The sequence below is a fragment of the Myxocyprinus asiaticus genome, chromosome 11, assembly GCF_019703515.2.
Source record: "Myxocyprinus asiaticus isolate MX2 ecotype Aquarium Trade chromosome 11, UBuf_Myxa_2, whole genome shotgun sequence".
Lineage (NCBI taxonomy): Eukaryota > Metazoa > Chordata > Actinopteri > Cypriniformes > Catostomidae > Myxocyprinus > Myxocyprinus asiaticus.
Genome location: NC_059354.1, coordinates 3,823,209 through 3,845,164, shown reverse-complemented (window position 1 = coordinate 3,845,164; position 21,956 = coordinate 3,823,209). Strand labels below are relative to the sequence as shown.

The window sequence follows — 21,956 nt, the reverse complement described above, 5'->3', positions numbered from 1 at the left end:
CCCACTCCCACTGCTATGTATGTCGCTGAGTGATGACTACTAACTGCAGCCTGTGCCAAGGTTATTTTTCTCCAACATCTTATAGAGTTTGGTGTTCCTTGCCACAGTCACCTTTTTAATAACATTATTCATTATAATTGCACAATGAGGACTTCAATAGCATAATTTGTTGTTACAGGATCATTTTCTGTAAAGCTGCTTTGAAACAATGTGCGTTGTGAAAAGCGCTATACAAATAAATATGACTTAACTTGATAGTCCCAACTCAAATGGATTAAGTAAACTTCCATTGTACAAATTTAAATGGATAGGACTAAATGTTCTAATATTGTCTTGCTTTAGTTCATTTTAAGCAGCAAATATCCTCTTTTTAGTGTATGAAACAACTTTTAGAACTCAAAATGTCTTCTCCAGTCCTGAATGACTATTTGTTGAAACGGAGTTTAAAAAACACTTGATTCAAGCAGGGTTTTTTTCCCCACATGCAAATAGGTCAGCCAAAGGGCCATTTCCATATTGAAAAAAGGTAGAGTAGCAAAAACTGCCTTTTAAATCGAAGGGTCAGAGACGACCTGGACTTCAGGAAAAAAATATGCTGGAGAAAATGTTCCCTTTAAACACTGTGTTCATATTCATCCCACACTTCAACTGATAACTGACCAGACTTGCAAAGACAATGATGAATAGAAAGACAGTGAGTCCAATATAATAACACCATCTTACGTAAGTGTTCATGAAACATGCTCTTTATGTCCCAAATCAACTCAACATTACAGACTCTCTCTTTACTGCCGCAGGTGACCGTGAGAAACTAGGCCGTGGTATAAAACACTCACTGTTACAAATATCAGCTGATCTGGAAATGCTTCAACTTGTGATGATGTTATAAAATACAAAATTCAACCTTCAAGCACAAAATGAAATGAGACTTCTGCTGTCACAGCGCATTTTAAAGAGTATGCCGTGCAATTCATACAATAGCTCAGTTACACGGAAATAGTCACAAGTTGTAGGTTCATCCACCTAATAAGACAAAGGGGCTGGATGTTAAAATCTACTTTGAAGTGCACCTCCAGCTAAACATCAGGGGAAAATCTGTTTGAGCGGAGAAGTGCAGCCAACCTCATCCTTTCCATTAATCGTCTCTGTTTCATTAAGGCTGTTTTCACTATTGGTTTGATTGCTTCATCTGAACCTGTATTCAGTCCCACCTGCTACAGTCTCTTTTCACATCATCTTATCTGGCCCGATACTCAATGCATGTACGTGCAAATAAATGCTTCTAGCTACACAAATTACTGCACCGTTGTGTTTCAGAACGTATTAATGCAGTTCATAATGCAAGTATTGAGACAAGATCACCAGAGGTCAAGGGACAAAAGCAAGCGCTGGGCACTGATGGACTGGCAGCAGGTTTTGTTTTCCCAATAACTGTGCTCATATTGCAGAAGACAGCATGTTGCCGATGTGCTGTTGACCTGAGCTGAGAATTACTGGATATAATTTTCATCATATCTTTCATCGTGACAGAATACTGGTATTAGTTCTGCTGATGAAGTGTCTCCCCTCTCTCGTCTGGAAATGGTTAAAACAGAACAGACAATCCCACAGAGTGTGCACTGTGCAGGACAATTTACAGTCTGGACTAGGGGGTGTAACGGTATGACAAATTCACAGTATGATACGCATTACAAGAAATACCACATTGTTATAGTATACTCGGTTTTCAGATGCTTTGCTAATATTAATAGCAGTTTCATATTTAGTTATAGGAAAATTTAGACAGAAAAAGGCCTGCCTCCCTAATGCAGTTGTAAGTCTTACTGTCAAACATCACTCTTATGTTTGATTTATTTATTGATGTTTTATCCAGTACTGTCTATTTTCTGCTACAGTCTCACTGCCCATTTCTTGTATGCCTAAAGCACTTTGTAAACCCTATTTAGTATGTTACAAAACATATAATTATTAATACTTTTAAGACATTGTAGGCCTATAAATGCAAATAAATGCATGAACAAACAGTCGGCCCATCGTAACGTGGCATACAGTAAACCAAATAATGTCATTAAAATAATGTAAAACTGTATTGTATCTGGTGCCTTAATACCATTTAATGCACAGGTAGTTCCAGTCAGTATTAATCACGGTTCGATATTAACGCACCTCTCTGCTGTCCTCTGTAATGAAACATTTCAATATTTGGTGCACATTGGTACTGAATTCATCTCCTGACTAACGGCACCTCTGAAAATATAAATATTAAATGTGTAGGAATTGTGGTGTCCATTATCCAGAGTACTTACAGAGTACAGTTTTTGTTTATGTTGCTGAATCACTGTACTGAAAGAAAAATAAAATGCAAATGGATGTAACATGAATTAAACAAAACTGCTGCTATAACAAAGAAATACTGTGCATTTATTTCCTGTATTTGCATCTTTCAGTAAATACATAATGTGTATGCTGGACCCACATTATATTAAGTCTTTAACTACTATATGCACTCAAAAAATAAATCATTTGATACGATGTACTTATATTGTGTTGATCTGTGTTGTTGCATTCTACTTACATTTAAAGCACCTGCATGTAGCTACATCTGTTATAACACTTTTGATCCCACCACTAGCCCTAAACCAACCCTAACCCTATACCTGAACACCAACCTTGGTAGCAGCAAATGTGAATCACTCGATAATTTCGCAGAATAACTCATAATGTACACAATAAGTATGTTCTATCAAATGCTTAGTCTTTTTATGTAAGTACATAGACAAAAGACCCTGTTTTTGATACATTCCAATAATTATCACAAAATGTAAATTGTTGCCTGTAATTTTATGGTGTGGTGCATTTCACTTTAACATTCAATTTGGCTTATCTTTGAAAAATTAAACACCCACAATTGGATTGAATCAGTGCAACCCTAAAAGCAAAACACCTATTTATAAAACCTGACCAAAACGGTGATCAGACAACTGTGATAAAATTGCACCGTTATCCCCAACATAGCTATATGACTCTCAGACTTGATTATAAAGACAGAAAACAAAGAAAGAGAAAAGGAAAGAAATATTTTTATGTAATAAATGGTTTGGTGCTTGTTGCGTGAATCTTTGCAAATCTTTCTAAACATAAGTGAAAATATCACATTTCAGATTAATATACAGTACAAACATTAATCATAATATCTATGCCCTTGAAATGCCATTTCCCCCCATTGTTTATGTCCAGATTCAGCATCAGTGATGACTCTGACAAAGAGGCCCGCGAGGAGCCGCTGCGAGTAATGAGTGCACATTTAAATCACTGCTGATTGTCTGATTATATGCTTGAATTGAGATATATTCACTCTGTGCTTCTGTAAGCTGCTGTTTTAACACCAATCACAGCTGTACAGCACGACCAATCACCCACACACCTGCTTAAAGCTGCAGAGTGGAGTTTAGATGCATAGTAAAGACTGCTTTCAAACAGGTTTTTTGTCATGACCAAGTTACGGCTTCGACAAAAGACAGAATGTACTAGATTGTATAAGTTTATATGTGGGTCAAAAATGACCGTTAATTGATTTTTTTTTTTTTTTTACATTTATTAGAATATGTTTTAAATTATAAGAGTACATAAGGTTGTCATTTTTATAACAAATGTTTTTTTTGTTGTTGTGAAAAACATCTTATCCTAGTCCATTGTCTATGTATGTGTTTGTGTGGGTAGAGTTGAGACATTTTATATTTTACCACCAAACATGGAAATTGCCCATGTATTATACAGGCTTTTTTACACTGTCACCCAAAACTCCTACTCCATTTTCAATGTGTCTGAAACGCTTCAGAATTCAATAAAAGATAAATCAACTATTAAAAAGCTGTACTAATTTACAAATAAAATGCTCATTACAGTTCATTTTCCCTAAAAAACATTAGTAGTTTTATAAAGAATACGCATCTAGATTTCCCCTGGGTCTTTTTGGACCCACATATGCATTTAAGTTAAATATGCGTTCTAGGGTTTAACCTTAGGCCACATAAATCTTTAACATCTTTGATACATTTTTAAATAACTAAGTAGTTTATACATTTTTCTAGTGTTGTGACAATACCAAAATTTCAATAGTTGGTACTGATACCAGTGAAATTTCACGGTTCTCAATACTAATTTCGATACCACAGCAAAAATATGCTAATATGGTAGTGCTATTGAACACACTGCTTTAGCCTATTTAAAGTTACATTTCAATGTAAATAATAAATTAAAAGAAATGCAAATGTTACTCAATTAAGTATGCATTGCTTAAGTGTGTTTAAGCAGGGCCCTACTGAAATCTGCCCCCACCCTCCAAATCCTTTTTTGCTTTTTAAAAGTTTAATTTAATTTTATCATAAAAATTTCAAATTAATTCCTTAAAAAATGAAAGACTTTAGTTTAAACTGAAGTAAAAAATGGAACAATTACTTTTCAACATACCATTGCATTTTTTAAATTCATTTTTATTCGTTACAAATGCACTCTTGCTTGTGATATATCGCTTAGTTTTTATAATTATAATTATTATCATTATTCATTAATCGTTATTATTATTAATAATATTACTATAGTGAATATAACATTTTACAATACAGTTGTAATACATTTTTACTTCAATTTCAGGTGCCAAGCTTTTATTTTGAATCGTGCTTTTATTTTGATGTGTGGTTTTGACGGAAGCTTCACTTCTGACAGATGAACAGTTTGCTAGATGACCCAGTGTGATCATTAAAGCACAAATACTATGATTTAATTATATAAATATATAGTCTACATGTAAAGTGTTTACAGTGGATTAGTGCTCTGCTCTGTCATCTCATACAACATAAATGATTCTCAATGTCTGTGGATTTTCCAGTGTATGAGCAGTCTGCTTCACACATTCATTTAAAGCACGCAGCTCATACAGACTAAGATTGCAGCCTTTCGCAGTTTAGTAATCACACTAGGACATATCACGATTTTAATTTGATTAATTGTCCATTTCAGTGTAAAAGGAGTACTAGAGCACACGCTCAAATATGTGTGTGAGCATTTGAAATCAGTCGTGTGTCAGTCAGACAGCATGTGGGCACCGAATTAAGTCATGCTCGGTGCTACCGGTACTGCAGAAACACTGGTATTGTTAAATCTTTTTTATTTTAGTATTGACTTGGTACCGAAGTACCGGTACTTTTGACAACACTAAGTATTTTTCAAAACATTTGAATACTTGGTTAAAATTTGGTCTGTTACAGTTTGATGTTTTTGTCATTATCGTCAATTAAAATTATATGGCATTTTAGCCAGAGTAAAATGGACTAAAATTAGTGAATATGAAGATGATAAAATATTGACAAATTTAAAGGACATTTGTGTCAAAAAAAAAAAAAAAGACAATGAAACTGGATATTAACATTGTTTAGAAGCTCCTAAATATTGGTAACTTGCAGAGCAGCTAACTACTGTTTCAAAAACGTTGCTTGACTGTAGTTTAAATAGTTTAGAGTCACTTGTAGCTTGGCAAACTACAGTTTCAAAGTAGCTTCACCAACACTACAGTTGTACTGTGACTGAAAATACTGCTGTTGTCATTCAGCATAAGGGAAACACTGAAAAGCACAACTTGTACATACAGTACATCGACAAAGATATAAAACAGGCCCAAAGAGCAATGCACAAGCAGAAACCACACCAAAACAGACCAAGGAACAGGCTCACATCTGAGTTAACCAATCGATTTAAAAAACACCAGGCTGACCCTTGTTTTGAGGCTCTCATCCTTCCTTCATGCCAAAAACAACACACAAATTGAGAATTTAATAAGAAGTGTGGTGCGCAAGGCCAAGATGGCGATCATATTTAAAAGTAGAAATCATGTTCATAAATGTCATAACTGAACTCTTCACCGCAGCTGCACATGTGGCTGAGGTTATCTGACCGTGAAACTCATTAAATCTCATCACAGGCTACAAGCTGATCATGAGCTAGGTAATGTGAAGCGGGAGACCGATGTTTGGGCATTGGCAGATTATTGTGCCAACTTGGCCAATTCATGCAAGATTTTAAAGAATTAAAGTAAATATGGTGTAAAATACGTGTTTTCTATCATTAAATATCAGCATTGGCCACCCTTGTGTCTAGTTAAAAAACCCTTACTGGTCGATCACTTGTAATGGTCAGCCAGTATCTCACCCTCTCCTCCAGACCCGTCTCTTCTGCGGGTGCGTCCTTGCCATCGGGTGTGTCTCTGCAGACGGGCGGGGCTTTCTTCAGTGCTGGCTCTCGGTTCAGGGTGGTGTAGCCCACATGCTCGTAGATGGGGTTGATGGTCATCTTCGATATGTACTCTGCTGCTTTGGTCTCGATGTACAGCGTGATGAGACCGTCCGTCACCAGGTCGTGGATCGACTCGAAGCGCTTCTCCCCCACAAAGTGCTTTCCATCGTAAAAGAGTCGGAAGTTTCGGGTTTGATTCCCAAAACTGAGAGAGAGAGAATGAGTGTCTGTGAGAACTGTAACACACAGCTGTGAAGAGATCTGATGAGAAAATGAGAACATGGACACACACACACACACACACACACACACACACAGAGATGGGAACATGTCTGGTTGTGGGCCTATCATCTTCCTGTACTTGGCTTTTAGTAGTTGTGGAATGGAGCGTGAACAGCTCATATATAATAATCAATATAAGGAACAGATACTCTCCCTCTAACACGCACACACACACACACACACACACACACACACACACACACACACACACACACACACACACACACACACACAATTCATGACCTGGTTTACTCTACACCACAACACACATTTATATATATATATATATATACTGTATAAAAATATATACATTTAATGACCTCTGTTATGACTGGCTAACCTAGGTGAACAGGCCTAGTTCTCCAAGAACTGTTATTCATCATGGTCGGTATTGACCCGTTTCATGTGACGTCACTGTATGACCACACCGCCATGTTCGTGACCAATATTCCATATACCTTCACTGTGCTGCGCTGTGAGATGCGACATAAACCTTCTACAGGAGTTAAAAGCAGCTCTTACATTCATACAGACGGGATCATCACAGTCGTTTTTTATTACTGTGACTTAATCAGACCAGAAAACAACACAAAAACATTTGTAACTTTTGAATGAGAGATGTTTACGGTCATGTACTGGGTGGGCGTGTACTCGCCGGTCACACATCAGACTCGCTGCCGTACGGAGATGATTCGTGGGCAAAGCATCTTTAAATTTCTGCGAAAGTTCAATTTGGCAATATTTGTGCTGTCTTCAGACCTGTATGAACCTTTCCTGGTACTTGGCATGGATCAAAAGCAATTTATGTTTTCTTGATATCGTTTTTCCATTCACCGCCATTGTTTCCTCCTGCTGATGGTCACAAATATGGCAGCTGCGGGGAAAAGTGACTTCACTGAAACATGTCAATAGAGCGCAACAGTCTGATTCTGGAAGTAAAAAGCCAATCAAATTTTTCCATAGGGGGAATAAATTATTAACACTTACTTATAAACCTTTCAAGACAGACCTACTGTGAGCTTCGAGGTTGTTCATCAATGATATATTGTTCTGTGTAAGTCATCAGTCTACGTTATTTCAACTTAATTTTTAAAAAATGTACATTTATTAACGGAATGAACTACACTTCCCGTGATGCTAAAGAGAAATGCTCCACCAATCAGAGAATCATGGCAAAGAAAGTGCGCCAAAAGAGCTGTGCACCGACCGTTCACTCCAATGACACACTGTGAATGATGCAATCGAGTCACTCTCCTTCACTCTCAAACTTATATATTTTGCAATATTTGAATATTTTGCGATATACTTCAGATCCAATTTTCTATACTTCTAATCAACAACTTTAAATCAATCGTTTGATATTTTTTTAATCATTTTTAATTTATTTGTGTGATTTGCAATTCTTGGGACTGAAGTTCATTCCCTCATTAAAGATGGTAAGTACACAGTCTTGTACCTTTGTCTTTTTGTCCAATTTTTAAATACTTTTTTGCTTCGACTTGAAGTTTGTAATGTTGTGATTCACCTCAGAGCTGGTTGCTTTGGTTCATGGCTTATAACTCTTTTATGAAGGATTTTATGAAATCTCTATGGAAAAAATTATGGGGAAAAATACTACTGGAACCAAGACGGCTGAAAATTGGGTGGGCACTGTTGTGCGCTATGGCTCTGACATCATAACCACAAAGATTTCTGAACAAGCTGTTTTTCAGCTTAGTTTCAAAAATGGTTTTGGTGGACTGCATCCAACTCTTATTTCAAAAGCAGAACAAATACTGCTTTCCATGTTATGGTCACATCAAAGTCCTTCAGTTGATAGAGCATGTTCTGGCTACATGACTGGAAAGAAAAGAATAAATAATAAAGAATCTTAATGAATCAAAAAATATTTAACATTTGTATCAGCTGGCCTGGGAATGCCTTGGAATCCCCCAGGAAGAGCTGGAGGATGTCGAGAGAAAAAGAACATATGGACTGTCCTGCTTAGTCTGCTGCCACCGCAACCCAGACCCAGATGAGCGGAAGAAAATGGATAGATGGATGGATGGAAACAGTAATAGAACACAGCAGGTCTTTCCTTCAACATAAACAGATATAGTCTACTCTATCTGTTGTATCATGAGCAGCTAAGGTGATGAACCACCGGAAATCGCAGGTCAGTTGAGCTGCTGATGTTTTATAATGCCTGTGTTTCCTGTTCAAGTCTGATTATGATCCCAGCGAGAGACACACACAACCAGATGTACACCCCCAAAATCAGACGCTTACACCAAGGATGTAACCAAATATTCCAGACTGGGGGGTGGTTTGCTTTTGAAAAACCCATGTGCCAATATGTTTTATTATTTTGGCCCTGCTTTACACACAGAGATATGCACAATAGAGGTCATATCAAACACAGCACTCACACACACACACTGCCAATGTTTGTGTGACTTCTTGCTTCCCACATGGAGACAGACACACCACACACAGATACACACACATACAAAAGCATCTCAAACAGATATACACTCACAAACACACACGTACAGAGGCTAATTTCATTAAAGCCTGATGACAAAAGAGCTTTTTGATGTTAAAGCTTTTGGGTACAGGACAGAACAGATGCTTTCTCAGAGGAACTGCATGCCTGAGGAACACACACACACACACAGAGAGAGAGAGAGAGAGAGAGAGAGAATTGGACTATATAGGTACAGTGTGTAGCAGTGTGTGGCAGTCTGTTCAAGTGAGCAGATTAAAGGGATTATATCTAGACTTTTGTCTCTCGTGTGCACACACACACACACACACACACACACACACACACACACACACACACACACACACACACACTCTAACTCAAACTCTACAACTAGCATTCTAAGAATAATTTAATATCTACATTTGTTAAACATATGTATACATATTTCCATGCCAAACACTGATATTCACAAAGCTCAATTGACAGCATCTGAAGCATAATTACCACAAAAATTATTCTGAGTGGTCCCTCGTTTATTTAAAAACAAGCTAAAATCTGCATTACAGTAGCTGGGTTTCCATCCAACTATTTTATGCGCATTTTGAAATTGCACATAAGAAATTCTGAATAGAAACGCTTGACATAAGAATAAACTCTCATCATTTGTTCAGATGTATTGCGCTAGGAGGTGGTGGATTTTCTAGAGATTTGCATGAGGTAAAATGCGCATTAAGGTGATGGAAACAGTTTATTCACAAAACAATGACATGTTTTGACCATTCGTGCATGTGTTATGAGTGTGCGATATCTTGATGTTACTGACCCAACAAAAGGACAGAGCTTGGCATACAATTCTTCTAATGCAGCTTTTGACATTCAGAAGTGTTTAACCTAAAGCTGGTTGTTAAAGGGTGTCCGCCAGACCAGTTTTGAGTGTGGGACCTCACAGGTATGCGGAGGCTGGCCACGTGTGGGCATCGCAGCCATTTCAGCCCTAATTATATGAGATATTACACTTTTTCTGCAGCGTCTCCTGGCAGCATTTAATAAAACGAGGTAAAATTGCTCCAATCCTGCAAATAACTCTCAGAAGCAAGCAAGTCATCCACCTGCTCCACCATAACAAGTTGACTACCTCAAGATAATGTCCATGACATAGTCGTTAGAAATGCACTTAAAAAATGTGAAACATTTAGAAGGAAACCCAGCTAGTGAGGCACTTACAATGGAAATGAATGGGGGCCAATCTGTAACGTTAAAATACTCACTTTTTCAAAAGTATAACCACAAGACGTAAATAATATGCGTTAACATGATTCTAGTGTGATAACATCAGAGATTTACCTGCATTACGTGTTTATCAGATTACAGGGTCTACTGCTGTTTCGTCATCATGGCAACAACATTTTAGCAAGTGATTTTATCAAACTAAAATCATTTTAACATGTATAATGTTTACATCTTGTGGCTAAACTTTTGAAATAGTGTGTATTTTAACATTTACAGACTGACCCCATTCACATCCATTGTAAATAAACAAGGGAAGAGTTTTTGTGGTAATCAACATTATGCCACAAATGCTGTCGACTGAGCTTAACTTGTATTGAACCCGGAATTTTTTTATTTTTTTTGCTTAGTTTAGGGTTAGTGTCCCCCACAAGGGGAGGGAGGAGTCGCTGCCGGCCGCCGGGAGTCGGAGGAACCACTGCCGTCCACCAGGAAGGGGAGGAGCCGTTCCGTCCGCCAGGAGTCAGAGGACTCACTGCCGTCTGCCAGGGGAGGAGCGGCTGTCATCCGCCAGAGGGTGGAGGAGTGGCTGAGGACCAGGCGATGGCGTATACAGGGACTGGCGAGCAAGTTTTTCTCTCTCTCTCTCTCTCTCTCCTCTCTCCCCCTCGCTCGTTCCATCTCCCCTCTCCTTCCCCTTGTCTCTCCCAGGGCTTCAGAGAGGCGGGGAAGAACTTCCGGCAGAAGGACGGCCAGAAGGCCAACACCTCCCCTCCAGGAAGGCTTCCCTGGCCTGAGTCGTGTGGTGGAGGAGTGTGACAAGGAGGAGGGCGTGGTCAGGCCGTGAGGATGCACGCCCGGCCCTGAATTGTTCTAATCAGCCGGGAGGGGGATACAGATGAGCCGGAGGTGCCAGTTCGAGAGAGAGAGAGAGAGAGACACAAACATGCGGCCGCTCTGTGTGTGTGTGTGTGTGTGTGTGTGTGTGTTTAACCCTTTGGGGTCGATGGACACACCGGCGCGTCCTGCTGGATTTTTTCCGCATAACAGCGGAAACAACTTAAAATACTCTGTCATTTTTGGGCATACAGATAAATGTAAGACATCATTAGAGACTATAAAGGGTCTACTTTGGTCCTGGATAGTGATGAAGAGTTCACATTTTCCTCAAAAGAAAAGCGGGAATCCGATGATGAATGTTACATTTTGAAGAGCGACTTGATCCAGCTGAGGATACAATTTCGGAAGAGTAAGTCTTTACTTACATTAATTGACATGCTATTTTATATAAACATGTACATATTTTACTAGCTGGACTATTTCCAGACTTGCCAGCCAGTATTCAAAGTATTGAAATTTGAAATATGTCCTAATAGGCAAGTTTTAGTTACATTTAAATGTTGTTTCGGCTAAAGCAGGTATTTAGTTGTATGCTGTATGATATAAATATGATATGCAATATGATATAAAAGTAATATAAATGTTTAGATTATATTTTAACTAGTATTATCATCAACGAAACTTGTGCTCGTGAATATCTGTTTGGGTGTAAATGTGTAAAATGTGCTGTAAATATGCCCGGTCGATGAAGTGCGCGAATCAGTAAATGTTTGCGGTGTGCTATCTCCGGTAATGGACCACTGACAGACATATACAGCACGCGTCTATACCCATTCATTTTCCGTCATTTATGCATATAGGCTACTGGTATTATACTTTGGAATATATATGTAATAATAGTTTTCAACTTTTTTTTAGGAATGTGGCTGCATCACTCTCGCCTTCACCTGCCATTCGCACTAGGAAGGCACGCAGCACCCCAATCGAAAATCAGAAAGAGTAGTTACACATTTACCCACTATTTTACAGATGTTAGTTTAATTTTGTTTATATAATTAGTGATAATATAGTTCTTTGTGTAATACACATGCTTACAGTTGTTTGTTTGTTTGTTTTACAGCTATAAGAATAATAGTGATCAGACACCTGTTGCAAAGAGGGCCAAGACAAACATTCAGGCAAGCAACAGGCAGTCCACTCTATCATGGAAAACAGTTCGGGATGCAATGAATTCACTCACAAAAAAAATCTGCCAGGGAATCCATCAGGTGAATTCGGGATGGACCTCTTGTATTTGTGAAGTGGATGGACACACGAGAAGTATCTGTCTGTTCTACCATCCATTCTGCTTATACAGCAGAGTACAGCACGGTAAAAGGCAGGTAACACCTTGGAAATGCCAGGCATGTGATGTTCACTTGTGTGTTCAGTTGAACAGAAACTGTTTTCAAAAATGGCACAAAGACATGTAACTGTATTCTCAAATCTGTGTGCTGTGAACTGTTCACTTCAAAGTTTACAATGCTTATGTGCAATACTATGTGAGCGAGTAGGCTACGCATAGGTGGATGAGTGGGCTCGTACAAACCATCCACCTTCGGTAATACTCTCGTCTCTCCCTATGTACACTGGACACTTTAATTATTTTTCTTTCATCTTGCACTGTCCCTGTATGCACTTTTGCCCTGAATGTCTCTTGTCTTTTGTACCACTGCTCATTGTGTTGTTTCATGTGTAAATCCATTCATCAAAGAATCCTGAAAAACAATTGTACACAACTGTTTTCAACATTGATAATAATAAATGTTTCTTGAGCAGTAAATCAGTATATTAGAATGATTTCTGAAGGATCATGTGACACTGAAGACTGCAGTAATGATGCTGAAAATTCAGCTTTGATCACAGGAATAAATTGCATTTTACAAGATATTCAAATAGAAAAGTTATTTTAAATAGTAAAAATATTTCAGAATATCACTGTTTTTGGATCAAGTAAATGCAGCCTTGGTGAGCAGAAGAGACTTCTTTTAAAATATTTTAAAATATTTAAAAACTAAAACTCTTAAATGGTAGTGTAGGTCTAAAGTTTTTAAGTCTTTATGTAAAGAAAATGTATAGTCAGATTACTTCTTTTAACTTAAACTTGATTTTGTGAATAAGCTACAAACAATACATTCAATCATTAAGTCTCCTCACATTCATTCTCTCTCAGGGGAGGGGTCTTTGTCTCCTCAGGTGTGAATCACATCAATATTCATGATCATTTACACCTCCTTGCATATGGCCTTTCTAACACTAAAAGTGTCTTACAAAAGTTAAATGACTTTTGATTGAGTGAATGAGTGATCAGGATGGTTTTCACATCATTTTGTAGCAAAAACGCTAGGCTACAAGATCAAGTTCTCAAAAGTCTTGTGAATAAATGTTTAGTATGTGTTATATGGCCTTATTTCAGTGACTTAAAATTTTTGTTTTTTCAAAAACCATGCATAAACGTTATTTTCTCAAAAATACAAACATGTGCATACATGTTGCTCACATATTATTGTAGCCCAGTTTGTGCTGAATACAGTGTTATCAGACTTTAGCCATTAATATGTTTTTAAGCAACTGAAAAAAGCACAAATGTCAAGGCATGTCAAAACGTCTCCAGGGCCCAAAACACCCTCAGACCCCAAAGGGTTAAGTTGACTACTAGACATAAGTACTAGACTTAAAAAAGAGTGAAGATCTGTGTCAGAGATGCAGGGTCACAGTTTAACTTAATGTAAGACTTAAGTCATGAAGGATAAAGGGCAAAGCACAGAGAGAGAGAGAAAGAAAGCTCTGTAATTTGGCTGTGAATGGAGAGTGAAGTTGAATTAAAAAAGGTCAAAGGTGAGTGTTTATGTACCGTAAGGCTAAGGTGTATGTGCCCGGTTGTCTCTGGCTCTCTCTGATGAGATAACTCCCTTCAGCCACACTGAGCAGTTGATCTGCTTCCTCTCTGGAGATCATCCCATGATACCTTCACAGGGAACCAGAAAAATACAGCATTTGAAATAATATTAATACCACCACAACTGGGCTGAATCCTAGTTTGCATACTTCTAGTATGAAAAGTCTGTACTGCGCTGTGCTGCGCTGGTGTACTTTAATGTATGAAATAAGCCAGTATACACCAGCATTGGGATGTACTGTAATGTCTTGATAACTGTCGCAAACCAATCCCTTTGCACAGAGCAACAGTTTGTGGGCAATATTAGCACAAAAAGCATAAATTCAAACAAATCGGGATTCAGTCTATGCTTCACCCACAGCATCAGCATTGGATTTTTGAATCTGGTTATGAACTCACTCTCGTCCGTAGTATTTGGGCCGATTCTCCACCTGCAGAGACAAGAGAAAAACATTTATTATCAATCTCAAGGTGTCCTTAATTTGTAACATACATTTTGAGAACATCAGCATATTAATGTGAAGTCCATTTAGGGACAGTGTGTTCTATAGGGCCACTGATTAAAACAGGCCAATAATTACAATAAAACTCACAATGTGCATGTTTAACTAGAGAACCATATCAACAGCCATCCAGTAATTACAAAGGAGCCTTAAGAACACATTACACAGTAACTTGGTTCATTTCGTGTTGGCAATGACAAAATGAATTACTTCAGTAAGTTCAGTAAGATAAGGCTCAGTAAGTTTTTCATTCACTAAGAAGCAGCAGCTAATAAGAGTCATTCGTTCGGGAATCAGATTATACTGGTCGCGCTGTATTTTTTCGCACTGCTGATTCAAATGAACCGGCTCATAAGAGTCATTTGTTGGGGAACCTCATTATATAAGTCATGCAGTATGTCTCCGACTAAAGAACCAACTCATGAGTCATTTGTTTGGGATTCGGACTACACTGGTTGTGCTGTATGTTTCGCACTGCTGACTGAAATTAACCAACTCATAACAGTCATTTGTTCGGGAATCAGATTACACTGGTCACGCTGTTTGTTTTGTGCTATAGGTTCGAATGAACTGGCTCATTAAAGTCAGTCTTTGGGGAACCCAATTATACTAGTAGTCACGCAGTATGTTTCCCACTGTAGATTCAAAAGAACAGACCAGACAGACTATTCCAACAGATCAGAGTCATTTGTTCAGGATTCGGAGTACACTGGTCACGCTGTATGTTTTACACTGCTGACTGAAATGAACCGGCTAATAAGAGTAATTTGTTCAGGAATCAGACTACACAGTTTTTGCTGTATGTTTTGCGCTGCTGATTCAAATGAACTGGCTCATTAGAGTTATTCATTCGGGCATTGAACCACGTTGGTCACGCTGTAAGTTTTGCGTTGCTGATTCAGTGCCACTGAATTGCGCTGCATTAAACACTGTTACGAGGATTTTAGTACGGTGTTGGGCTGAAGAATGGACATTGGAGAACCGTTAATTAATTAGTTTCTGGTATTTTTCTTACAAAATGGAATTACCTATTCTGAATTAGAACTGGTTCTTGGTTCCCAACCCTAGTCTACTGACACTGTGAAGTAACATTATTCTAAATTTTGTTAATTAATCTGCATTAATCAAGTCATTAAAGACCCCATGGAATGGTTTTATGGAAGCAGTTTTCTTTCCAATGTTACAGGGATAGTTCACCCAAAAATGAAAATTCTCTCATTAATTACACTCCTGCCATCCCAGATGTGTATGACTTTCTTCAGCAGATGTGAAAGTGAAAGTGGAAAAAGTGACTAAAATTTTTATCTGTTTCTCACCCACATCTATCGTCATGGATTAAACCACTGAAGTTTTATAGATTATTTTTATTCTGCCTTTATGTGCTTTTTGGACCTTCAAAGTTCTGGTCACCATTCACTTGCATTGTATGGACCAACAGAGCTGAAATATTCTTCTAAAAATCTTCATTTGTGTTCAGCAGAAGCAAGAAAGTCATACATCTGGGATGGCATGAGGGGGAGTAAATGATGAAACATGAAGTTGGGATGGGACACATCTGAAGGGATTGTTCCTTTTTTATTTTTAAACAGCCATTAGCCTTTAGTTTACATCACAGCCACGAAGTATGATTTGCTACTGCTATTGCTAGTCAGAGCAGGCGGCATTCTCATTCTTGAGAATCTTACTGGAAAAACGTGCATCTGCAAACGGTAAACACAACGTTTAGGAACACGCCATTATGTAGATAACCTCAATGCTAACAGACGTGGACTAAAAAATTATTTAAGCACTAACCATTTATGTTGTATTTGTGTTTTAATCAATATATTTGTTTTTTTATTTTTATTTTCATTCCTATGATACAATTCAGGATACACTGCTTGATAAGGGTAAGTAAAAGCAAGCTTACAACAGGTTTTCATTGGAGGTGTTTGAATACATGCAGCATAAAGCTCAGTTTTACACAACCAAAGGACTCTATAATGCGATATTGACATTAATAACAATCTGTAAAGACCATCAAACAAATTAATAAAAGGAAAAAAAAGAAAAACAAGCTTATATTTTTTGCAAAGGTTCGTTGGTGACATTTAACCCGTGTTCCAACAACAGAAGCAAAAAAACAACAGAGCGCTGCAATCTAGTATCATAACAAACCCCGCAACACCTCCCTACTGATTAACCTTGAGCTTACAGAGAGAGAGAGAGAGAGAGAGAGAGAGAGAGAGAGAGAGAGAAAGAGAGAGAGAGATTTAGTATTGAGAGAGAAAGAGTATTGTTTAATGTTCATAATGTCTTGTTAAATGCTTATTTTATTTTATAATGTATAATGTTTATTTTATTTTATTCATTACCTGGCACCTTATTTTAATTCTATTTGTTTTATTTGTTACTGTTTATTATTATTATTTGTCTTGTCATTATCTGTTTTGTGTATTAATGCTTTGGCAATAATGTATGTAAACACAATCATGCTAATAAAGTACTTTAAAATTGAAACTGAGAGAGAGAGAGAGAGAGAGAGAGAGAGAGAGAGAGAGAGATGAACAGAGACCTGATGCAGATTAAAAAGGCATTCACTCATTTATGGAGCATCTAGCAGCTCTGCATTCACAATACATCCTCCCTTCCCCCATCTCTCTCTCTCTCTATCCCACATAAATCTATTACAGGAAACACAAATGCAGGGCAGAAGCACAATGGTGTGTGTATGTGGACACAATTATTGTACAAGATTACTGTAATGCATTACTGGGAGCATGTCCAGCAAGATCAATAAATAAACTTCAATTAGTTCAAAATGCAGCAACCAGAGTGCTGAAGAGAACCAAGAAATATGATCATATTAGTCCCATTATATCATCGTTACATTGGCTACCTGTTCAATTTCATATTAATTTTAAAATTCCGTTAACTACATACAAAGCTTTGAACGGTCTAGCTCCACAGTAATTAAGTGACCTTCTATTACGTTATATTCCATCACGTTCATTACATTCGCAAAAATCTGGCCTGTTAATAGTTCCTAGAATATCAAAATCCACAAAAGGAGGTAGATCCTTTTCATATTTGGATCCTAAACTATGAAATAGTCTCCCTAACACTGTTCGAGATGCAGACACACTCACTGATTTTAAGTCTAGACTAAAGACTCATCTATTTAGCCAGGCATACACCTAATTTATCCTTCAACTCATAATAAGGCTGCTTTAGTTAGGTCTGCCAGAACCAGAAACATTGATCGTGATCTACAGTATAACTCTGTCTCAACCTCGGGACTCCTATCTTGAGGTCACCAGAACTGGCTGGATCCAGCTCCATTCCTGCTTGGTGTTGGACTCCACTGCTATGTGTCGCTGTGTGCTGATGACTAATAGCAGCCGGTGCCAGCCAAACATCACTTCAGTCTATTACGATGGACTTCAGAGGATGAATTCATGGGATACTTCATATGCCATTGCCTGAACCTTGGACTTAAGATAGACTTCACTGAAATTACCGGCCAGTTGAACTGCGATGCACCTAACTGATCTCTGCCTGCATCACCTCGGTCTAATGATAGACTACACTCTTGAAATGGAATACATAGACTATCAATTAATTGCCAACAAAACCCTTCATCAGCCAACTAACAAGGACAATTGCATCTATGTGAACTTCTGCAGTTAATCCAGGATGGACTTCAAAGACATTAGTCATTAATCTTACAGTTCATACAAAATCTTTGTTTAAACACTGGCCCTTAATACTTAGTTTCATAATTTTAAACCATGACTTGCTCTGCACATAAATAAGTAATATTGGCATTATATTCATGCTGTTAGCCTGAGGAGAACTGGCCCCCACATTGAGTCTGGTTTCTCCCAAGGTTATTTTTCTCCATTAAACAACATCTTATGGAGTTTTGTGTTCCTTGCCACAGTCGCCTTCAGCTTGCTCACTGGAGTTATAAATACAATTATTATTTAATTACTTATTTTTAAACACAATTCACAATCGTATTTAATCAAACTACACAATGACGACTCTAAGACATTATAGATATTACAGTTTCATTTTCTGTTAATGCCTGATCTTCTGTAAAGCTGCTTTGAAACGATGTGTGTTGTGAAAAGCACTATACAAATAAAAATGACTTGACAATAGGGGATTCTGGTTAAAGTATATTTGTACAATTCAACAATGACATAAGAGACGAACAAAAGGTCCCACACCAGAGTCAGATTATTATTAAAGGAATATATTTTGGGATCAATATAAATTAAGCTCAATTGAAAGCACCACAAAAAAAATTATAATAATTTTGACACATGATGGAAGTGAATGGAGTCAATTTTTGGAGGGTTTAAACAGAAATGTGAAGCTTATAATTTTATACAAGCACTTACATGAATTCTTCTGTTAAAACTCATGTATTCTTTGATCTTGTTTTTACAGTCGTTTCAGGGTTTAAGTGTTTACGATGTTACGTCGTCATGGCAATAACTTTACACAGAAAAGGTTAGTAAGTGATTTCATCACACTAAAATCATGTTTACATGCATATTGTTTATGTCTTGTGTTTATTCTTTTGAAACAGTGAATATTTTAACATTTACAGATTGACCCCATTGACTTCCATTGTAAGTGTCTCACTGAAACCCAGATTTGTGCTTTTTCTTTTTTTAAGAAAAGCAGGAATGAGTTGAAATACATTTTTGTGGTAATCAACATTATACCACAAATGATGTCGATTGAGCTTAACTTGTGTTGAACCCGGAATATTCCAGGAGGAATGAACCAGCAAATTGAGTTTTACAACTGAATGAGACAATCAATCAATCCAGACAATGAGAAGTGTCAGTCAGTGAAAGAGTAGTGTTTCTGGGTAAATGGGATGTGGGATGGAAGGAGTAGCATATCACTTCCTGATGAGAATACAAGCAGCAAAGCATTTTTTAAAGTGAGGCTGAGGTTTACGTGTGTGTGTGTTGGAGGTGAAATGACCAACAGGGTAATAAAACTAGCTAATGAGGGGAATCAGATACACTATAGAGCCAATCAATCACTGAAAGCCAAAGCTGAACAATTACAGGATGTGTGTGTGTGTGTGTGTGTGTGTGTGGACTGCTGAGTGTGCACTATTTGCCTTATGAAGGATGAAAGCATCTGATTTCTGTCTGGGTTTCTCCATCAGCTGTCCTGAAATTCTAATATCAGCAATGACCCAGTCACAATGAATACGCACTTGCCTTTTTACAATGAGTCTACGGGATTAATGTGTGTTTGAGTAGTTTTAAGCAGAATTTTATCAAAATGATCCAAAATATGGAAAACACGATGTTGCCGGGTCATTTGTAATTGTGACATGAGGTACCTAAAGATGATACATGCAGTTTTTTTTTTGTTTTTGTTTTTAAATCCTTAAATAAATCTCAAGAAGAGCAGGATTTAACTGTGTCAGCCCTCATTCCCGAATGAACATCAGCAAGGACACCTACATTTGCTCCAAGGTAAATTAAAGCAAATATCTTAACATTAATTAATGTATGTATTGATTCTGGTCTTAGTAAATGTGATAGTAAACAGGAGTTCACAGCATCATGGTGAATGTGTTATAAACAGCTCTGTTCACTTACACTAATGTTATTAGGGGTTCAAGCGCTTAGAGCTGAAACCCTATTGTAATTGTTAAGATTTTTATTATTATTATTACTATTATTATTATTATTCCGCCATAAAACTGATCAGGCAGAGCAAACCATAAGGCCTAGAGACTTGAAACTTGGTCAGATGGTAGTAGTATTGCTCACTACTCAGAAACATGGACTCGGCCAAATTGGTCAATGGGGGGGCGCTACAGCGATCAAAAACGCAAAACTGCTCATAACTTCTAGACTGTTTGTTGTAGACTCAAGTGCTTTATACCATTTGGTTTGAATCCTTGGCTCAAACCAAACAAAACGGATATCTCCAATTTCATTTCCGCCATCTTGGATTTTTCATAAAACCTACTTTTGCGAACTAGTCCTAGGTTTTTCATCCGATCAGGACCAAACCAGTGACAAACGATTCTATGGAGTCTCAATATCAAAAGTTATCAAAAAAATTTTGAACTTTCGACTCGAGCTAGCTACGGTATGCGAAAACATCGGAAGTAGGAGTGGCCAATTTTACGTAAATGGCTATAACTCTTGAAGGAAGTGAGATATCTTCACCAAACTTGGCATGCTTATGTAAGAGGTCAATCTTTGGTCGCCCAGAAAAGTTGGTGCAGTTTTGCCACATGGTGGCGCTATAATACCAAAAAAACATGAAATTGGCATTAACTATGAAACTGTTAATCCTATTGTCTTCAAAATTTGCATACATTGTCTTTGTCTCAGCTGCCATCATTGTCTATATGGACATTCACGTATGTTGAAAAACATGGCCGCCATCGGCCAATCAAATTTCAGCAGCTATTACACAAGGTTAACAATGACCGATCGGAACGAAACTTGGTGGACCTATTTGACTCTTGGTCTGAGAGGGTTGTGCAAAGTTTTAAAAAAATCAGCCACTAGGTGGTGCTATCATGATTTTTGTAGATGTTAATGGTTGTATATAATGCAGTGTTGTGAAAAAACACAAGTAATATATATCACCTGATAGCTCTTCTCATTCTAAACAACTTTGCCTCAAGAAGCATTGGTGTCTGTCAAACCGTTCGGTACTTATTTCAGATAATGTTCAAAACCTACTTTTGCGAACTAGTCCTAGGTTTTTCACCCAATCGGAACCAAACCAGTGCAGAAATATACTCTGGAGTCTGATTATCAATAATTATAAAAAAAAAGTTGAAATTTCAACTCACGGTCACCAAGGGGTTCCAAAACTTTAGAAAATGGCTAGAACACCCAAACGAAATTAGATATTTTCAACAAACTCGGTACACGTGTATGAGCTCAATCTGAGGTCACGGTAAAAAAACGCGGAGTTTGGCCACTTGGTGGCGCTGGAAAAAACATGGAAACAGCTCTAACTACGCAACCGTTAGTCTGATTGAGTTGAAAATCGGCATGCGGTGTCTTTGTCCAAGGTGCCATGACTGTCTATGAGGACATTGCCGTATCTCAAAAAAGCTGGCCGCCATCGGCCAATGAAATTTGAGCACCTATTAGACAAGGTTAACGGAGGACGATCGGCACAAAACTCGGTGGGCCTGTTCGACTCCTGTTCTTAGAGGTCTGTGAGAAATTTGAAACAAATCGGACACCCTTTACCCTTTGGTAGCTATAACAGTGTCATTTAGAAAATGGGCGTGGTCAAGTGTACAAATAAGCCCATAATTCCTAAACAAAAACTCAGAACTTCACAAAATTAGCTGAGCACATGCGACATGTGATTCTAAACAAGCATGCAGACTTTTATGGAGATTGGACCATAGGTG

The 21,956-nt window shown here is 37.8% G+C and overlaps 1 protein-coding gene across 4 annotated transcripts in view; it reads right to left on the bottom strand.

Annotated features, from left to right (window-relative positions):
• Positions 1 to 21,956, bottom strand: part of LOC127448350 (N-chimaerin) — a 106,308-nt gene that overhangs the window by 54,103 nt on the left and 30,249 nt on the right. For all 4 annotated transcript variants that reach the window (XM_051710809.1, XM_051710806.1, XM_051710808.1 and 1 more), the window contains exons 4-6: positions 14,442 to 14,473; positions 13,998 to 14,111; positions 6,205 to 6,493 (exon numbers count right to left, since the gene is read on the bottom strand). In XM_051710809.1, the coding sequence (XP_051566769.1) occupies positions 6,205 to 6,493; positions 13,998 to 14,101 (393 nt within the window). In that variant the 5' untranslated portion in view covers positions 14,102 to 14,111; positions 14,442 to 14,473. The remainder of the gene's footprint in view (positions 1 to 6,204; positions 6,494 to 13,997; positions 14,112 to 14,441; positions 14,474 to 21,956) is intronic.